Source organism: Salvelinus sp. IW2-2015, linkage group LG13 (assembly GCF_002910315.2).
Source record: "Salvelinus sp. IW2-2015 linkage group LG13, ASM291031v2, whole genome shotgun sequence".
In the NCBI taxonomy this organism is placed as follows: domain Eukaryota; kingdom Metazoa; phylum Chordata; class Actinopteri; order Salmoniformes; family Salmonidae; genus Salvelinus; species Salvelinus sp. IW2-2015.
The window spans coordinates 48,198,491-48,205,857 of record NC_036853.1 but is presented as its reverse complement, the minus strand read 5'-3'; the positions used below and the strand labels follow the sequence as shown (position 1 = coordinate 48,205,857).

Below are 7,367 nucleotides of genomic sequence, written 5' to 3'. Positions count from 1 at the left end.
CAGAGTTCCTCTGTGGAGATGGGAAAACCTTCCAGAAGGACAACCATCTCTGTAGCACTCCACCAATCAGGCCTTTATGGTAGAGTGGCCAGACGGAAGCCTCTCCTCAGTAAAAGGCGCATGAKCGCCTGCTTGGAGTTTGCCAAAAGGCACCTAAAGGACTCTCAGACCATGAGAAACAAGATTCCCTGGTCTGATGAAACCAAGACTGAACTCTTTGGCCTSAATGCCAAGCATCACGTCTGGAGGAAACCAGGAACCGCTCATCACCTAGCTAATACCATCCCTACGGTGAAGCATGGTGGTGGCAGAATCATGCTGTAGGGATGTTTCTCAGCGGCAGGAACTGGGAGACTAGTCAGGATTGAGGGAAAGATGAACGGAGCAAAGTACATTGAGATCCATGTTAGAAACCTGCTCAGGACCTCAGACTGGGGCGAAGGTTCAACTTCCAACAGGACAACGACCCGAAGCACACAGCCAAGACAACGCAGGAGTGGCTTTGGGACAAGTTTCTAAATATCCTTGAGTGACCCAGCCAGAGCCTGGACTTGAACCCTATTGAACATCTCTGGAGAGACCTGAAAATAGCTGTGCAGCAACGCTRCCCATCCAGCCTGACAGAGCTTGAGAGGATCTYCAGAGAAGAATGGAAGAAACTCCCCAAATACGGGTGTGCCAAGCTTGTAGCGTCATACCCAAGAAGACTCGAGGCTGTAATCYCTGCCAAAGGTGCTTCAACAAAGTACTGAGTAAAGGGTCTGAATACTTACGTAATTGTTATATTTCAGTTTATTTTTAATATATTGAGAGAGAAAAAATCAAAAATTKTTTTTTTTCTTTGCCATTATGAGGGTATTGTGTGTAGATTGATGAGGGGGAAAAACGATTTAATCAATTTCAGAATAAGGCTGTAACGTAACAAAATGTAGAAYTGACGGGGTCTAAATACTTTCCAAATGCACTGTAAGCAAGTGAATAGCTGAAGAGGAGCCTTTCGGAAATAAACAGGCCACATTTGATTTACAAAGTTAAAAAAACATTTTATGCAACACTATTATACTAACCTCTATTATGATAATGTGCTGGGTTGAGGTTCCACTCCCTTCATCAACTGTGATTGGTTGGTCATCTCTCCATGTATTGTGTCCAGCTGGCTTCACAAAGCTTCTGTGGCCTCCAGTGAGATGTCCTTCGCCTGAGAATGATTGGGGGAATAGAGGTGGTTAGGTACACTATTGACCGTTTTGACACTGTCTGTAAGGTAACACTTCTCATAACTTCTTGATATACTATTTATAGATCGATTGATTATGTTCCATGCATCATATTGTTTTCAATTAGTAAATAATAGGAAATGTTGTAAATCAAGAATCTGGTTAAAATATGATAGTGTCTTAATTATCTTGAACAAAGGAATCWGGGGAATTATTCCATGCAATCCAAAAACTGACCAACACCCAATTTTGGTCAACCATATGTACTTAACACATGTAAAGCCACACGTGCGCTGAMGGGAACAGGGCGCTATGCCCGGCAGTCTTGTCCTTCTGCAAAATGTACCTCTTGCCATTCCTCTGTACTGGTCGAGAATCTTGACACTTCTTGGACGACTTGCGAGGACGCGCTCTCGCATTGTCCTCTCTGCGCGCTCCCGTGCCACCTTCAGTTCCAGTAACTGTAGTTTCCTCCGCAATGTCCTGTTTTCTTTCTGGCTTTGAGTTACTTCCAAACGAAACACTGCATAGTCGTCGTCTACGAGTTTACAGATCTCTGATACACGGCTGCATTCGCAAGCGCCTCCATGACGGAGGCTATTTGAGTGTGAAAAAAACCATACAGTTTAGTCATTGTAAGCAGCTAGCTAGCGTTGCATAAAATAACATATATCAACCAAGTCCTATCTCAACGCGAATTCAAAAACGCTAACGTGGAAATTGTAATTGGACCTTGGGGGTTGGCAAAAGTCCGACAAAGGCCAACAAAACTCTATGGTCCAGAAAACTGTGACACAGCAAGAAGAACTAGTACTTCCGAGTCACGGATTTGTGGAATTCTTCTGAATAAGAGTCCTGTACACATTCACTTTGCAAATGAATAATTTGTGCCAAAACAATGGAAAAATGTCCACAATTATCTATATATTTTTATACAAGTTATCATAGAAATAATAATTTAAACTATTTTCTATGTGATTTATTTGTTTTTTAATGTTTTTGTGGTGTGTGTAGTCCTTCATTTATTGGACTGTACCACAGGAGGTTAGAGGCACCTTAATTGGGGAGGACAGGCTCATGGTAAAGGCTGGAGTGGAATGTTATCAAATACATCATTGATGTGGAATAGAGTTCCATGGAGTCGATGGCTCTATGTAGTACTGTGTGCCTCCCATAGTCTGTTCTGGACTTGGGGACTGTGAAGAGACCTCTGGTGGCATGTCTTGTGGGGTATGCATGTTTGTCCAAGCTGTGTGCAAGTAGTTCAAACAGACAGCTCAGTGCATTCAACATGTCAAAACCTCTCACAAAGACAAGTAGTGATGAAGTCAATATCTCCTCCACTTTGGGCCAATTTCTCTCAGCCAATCATCAGTAATTTGTGTAAGTGCTGTGCTTATTGAATGTCCTTCCCTATAAGCATGCTGAAAGTCTGTTGTAAATTTGTTTACTGTAAAATAGCATTGTATCTGGTCAAATGCAATTTTTTCTAAAGGTTTACTAAGGGATGGTAACAGGCTGATTGGTCGGCTATATGAGCCAGTAAAGGGGGCTTTACTATTCTTAGGTAGCGGAATTACTTTTGCTTCCCTCCAGGCCTGAGGGCACACACTTTCTAGTAGGCTTCAATTTAAGATATGGCAAAGATGAGTGGTAATATTGTCCGCTTTTATCCTTAGTAATTTTCCATCCAAGTTGTCAGACCCGGGTGGCTTGTCATTGTTGATAGACAYCAATAATAATATTTTCACCTCTTCCACACTCACTTTACAGAATTCAAAATTGCAATGGTTGTCCTTCATKATTTGGTCAGATATACTTGGATGTGTAGTGTCAGCATTTGTTGCTGGCATGTCATGCTTAAGTTTCTAATCTTACCAATGGAAAAAAAAATCATTAAATTAGTTTGCAATATCAGTGGGTTTTGTGGTGAATGAGCCATCTGATTTAATGAATGATGGAGCTGGATATGCKTTTTGCCCGAAATTTCATTTAAGGTGCTCCAAAGCTTTTTACTATCATTCTTTGTCATTTATCTTTGTTTCATACTGTAGTACAATGCAATATGTATGTCCAATATGAAAATCCTGTTGCATTTAAACTGATAGGCCAGACTAAGGGCTGCAAAATTAGCACTGCAAAATGAGCAGTGATGCTCGTGTTGTAAACTCTGTGGATTTGGAAAGTAGAAGTGCTCCTGAGTAGAATGGACCCCCCCTTTTAGGTGGTACAGGCAATTAACATAACAACTATCTAGTAATCATTACCTTRAATGCTGTTAATAATAATGTCAATGCTATGACATTATTTATGCAATTATGGCGATTAACTGTTTTCCTTTTTTGATATTATTAAAGACAATTCTAAGTCTGCTAACATTTTCTCATAAAAATTTACGAATTTCAACCATTTGTATTATAATTGTTTTACCATCTTCATTGCAGGACTTTTATTTTGAAGGGAAAGTGCCGCGGTCACAGCCTTTTTCTTGCTAGGTCTTGCATGTTCTTACTGGCAGAATGGAGGTTAGAGAAAGGATGTTTTGGGCGTAGACCTTGCGAGCTTGTAGTCCTAAAAACCACAGATGAGTTAGCATTTTCTACCTCTTGTTAGTTAGGAGATCCTTTACATTTTGTTCAATGAGATAACAACAGTCAGTTAACATGACCTTTATGAATAATGAAGCCTTTATGCGCTTGTTTTGATTATATAAATGCTTCAAAATCCACAAAGTATGGTTAGCTGATGAAGATTATCTCATAGAACAAAACGTATCAATTCTCCTGAACCTGTGTTTACCACAGACCTTATTTTCGGTGTTTATAAAAAAAACTATTTAAAAAAAACATTAATTTCCCCATAGGCTTTGGCCAACGAGCCATGGCGGAGTTAGCCTCCGTTAGTGCATACAAAAAGACGCCATTACTATTGCGCTCAATTGGTTGGCGTCATAGGTCAAAGATGGTGGCTAAATGAAAAGGGTATGCGGGCTGTTCTTTGAAAAACGGTACTGTTTATTACATTACACATAAAATATTTCACGATCAGTATCTTTCAGAGCAGACTTGTTTAGAACAATTTCCGTAACTAACCACGTTTCCATCCAACCATTTCATGCGAATGAATTACCTGACGTAGGCAAAACGTCACGACAGGCTGATGGATTWAAAAAAAWAAAMGACGAAGACAATTTATTCATTCGACATGGTTGGATCTTTCTGTGTCGGTAAAATGTATTCTGCAAGAATTGGCGGTGGAAACGCCTTCATGCACAAATATTGCTATTTTAACCATCACTTCGAAGTGAATTTGGAGTCATGCTATGATATGTTGTGTGGTCCTCCCACTACGACTCAGTTCATGCAGTTTATTATGTTACAGATTAAATACAGTATGATGAATTTCACAGGGTGGTGAATGTGCAAAGTGATGAGCTTGATGCACCTTTCCAATAAATATRAAGGGTCTTATTCTGGTGACATGATGATCGATGKTTGGCTGCCGTTTGACAAATAATATCACTCTTATCCATAATAATCTCATAATGAAGGTTGCCTACGCGCACTGTATCTCCGAGTTTGTTGGCAAGAGTGCATGTGCCTAGACCAGAGTAGGCACATTTGCTATATAACCAGGGTTGGGAAGTAACGGATTACAACAAAAAAAACGGTAGCTGTAATCCTTTACCAGCAACAAATATTGTAATCAGATTACAGAGGCGGMCGACAATTTTGTTATTGTTTCATCTGTGGATTTGCCCTGCATATTATCAAGATCTCAAAGTGTCACCAACAAAAAGGTAAACAGAGCTAGGCCTATAGCAAATGTAGCATATGGCATTCATTTTTCACATGTAATAGCCATTTTCAGTCGCGCTCAAAGCATGCCATTCCATGAGCGCAGCATTTATTTTTCAACTCGAATCATTGAGCCCAATCAGTCCTCCATGACAACAAAATCATAAACATAGTAGGGCTGGCTAATAAATCCTTAGTTGAGGTTATGCCTAGGTACAACAATTTGGCTAATCTATACTTCCATATTTCCAAGTCCTATTCTTCAAGATATAGGGGTATAACATTTATTGGAATGACTGGAATTTTGATAGACTTTGGTTTCTAATGTAAAGATATTATTTAATCGTATTATTATATGTAGTATAAAGCGAATAGGTTAGAAGAAGGCCTACATAACCAAGCTGATAAAGGTAAAAAGGTAACTACTATATGGCCAGCTATGATGTAAACTTTAACATTGGATTTAGTCCGCCAATCGATTGTTGTTCAATTGGTAGCATACATTTTGTCTTCTTTCTAATGCCTCTTAAGGGGAAAGTAATCTAAAAAGTAAGCTGAATGTAATCAGATTACCGCTACTGAGGTGGGGGTAATCAAAAACGTTAGTTACCTGTCAAATTGTAATGCAATAACGTAACAGATTACATTAGAAAGTAACCTACCCACCCCAGTACGCCACAGTTTGGTGACAAAACCATCCAGAGTTAAAAAATATGATGGAACCTATTTACACTGTAATTTCAGTCAGTTACATGGGAATTAGGAACTGTAAAAAGTTATTTTTATGTGAACTACATCATCAACACACAGCCTTTTATTCACAAAAGGCAGTTTGATCAAAACACATCCACCTGGTGAGAAAATTGCATACTGTTTTATGGCCATAGATATTACGAATATTCACATTAAAATCTGTGCAAATTGAGTGGAAACCCTAGCTACCTGACCTAACAAAAGAATGGTGGCTAGATCCATATCAGTGGTAAGGACAGAAACCTACTAGGTTTCATTTAATCAAAAAGGACAAACATGATTTTCATTTGCGGACAGATTTCGATCACCTATCTTTTTTTGTACATAAAGGAACAGCATGATGAGCCAGCTGTGTCTGTCGAAACATTGCGTTGTTAAATTATTGCAGCTGAGGCTCTCCTTTTCCGCTAGCCAGCACCTCGGGGGGCCGAAAATAGGTGTGCATTTCTTTCACTCCAGACCACCTGGATTATGTAAAAATAATAATTACAAAAATAGGAACATTATATTGTTATGAATAAAACACAGGCAAAACCCAACTCAGAGGGGAAATGTAGTGTTCACCCACTTTATTGTCCAGCACCTCAAACAAACAAAGTCAGTGTGAGCATACCCAGATGGTTCAACTGAGGGACTTAGTAATTCAAAAAAACTTCTGACTGCTACCCCAAGACACTATACGATGATAACCATAATTAGGGTCAGCCTAAAGAATGTGGTTCCCAGATATCCCCTGCTTGTACCATCTCAAGCCAACACTGCCACGATTTCTCCCGTTGTGGACACTCCTGATGTTTGATAAGGCTACTCAGGAAGGAGAACCTCTTGTAACAGTAAGTTTCACTTGAAAGGGCCTGGGTGAGAACGGTCTGGTGCCGCTTCAACATAGTTTGCCTCAGTTGAAAGCAGTTCCCCAAGACGTGGGGCCATGCGTACAGCTGTCAGCGTCCCGTCCTAATTGCTCACCCCCCACGTTGGACACAATGACACTCAGAGCAGGGGATCGTAAAACTTTTTCAGCTGGGACCCAAATGCAGAAATTCTGGTGTTTTCCTGGGACCCAAGCTAGAAATATGCCACAATACGTAACATCAGGGTCCAGACATTTCAAATGACCTGTTTATGCCTAACAAAATTGCATAATAGCCACCATAGAAACGAAATACATAGACCAAACCCATTACAATAATCACTTATCATGTTATTTTTACTCCATTTAAAAACACTTTTACATACCTGTCTAGGGTGAACTGTTTGCCTGTTAAATACAATAAACATTTAATTCTGAACTGGAATAAACAGATTGATCACATCACACAGATGTATAACAGAACAACACACCAGGCTTTTTTGAACCGTGCAACCCTAAGTAACCAGCACAGATCAAATGTTCAGGCCTACTGTCAGGGGCCTACTGCTCAGGCCTACTACTTCCCGTTGTGGGCTTCAGTTGGTAGAGCATGGCGCTTTGCAACGCCAGGGTTTGTGGGTTCATTCCCCACGGGGGAACCAGGAGATGCAATTATGTATGAACCTTTTCCAATTTGTAAGTCGCTCTGGATAAAGAGCGGTCTGCTAAATGACTTAAATTGAAATGATA

At 40.0% G+C, this 7,367-nt stretch overlaps 1 protein-coding gene across 1 annotated transcript in view; it reads right to left on the bottom strand.

Annotated features, from left to right (window-relative positions):
* LOC111971305 (uncharacterized) overlaps nt 1-1,931 on the bottom strand; it is a 124,910-nt gene extending 122,979 nt beyond the window's left edge. The window contains exons 1-2 of the mRNA XM_070446396.1: nt 1,564-1,931; nt 1,068-1,198 (exon numbers count right to left, since the gene is read on the bottom strand). Of these exons, the coding sequence (XP_070302497.1) occupies nt 1,068-1,198; nt 1,564-1,636 (204 nt within the window). The 5' untranslated portion in view covers nt 1,637-1,931. The remainder of the gene's footprint in view (nt 1-1,067; nt 1,199-1,563) is intronic.
* Nucleotides 1,932-7,367: the final 5,436 nt, after the last annotated feature.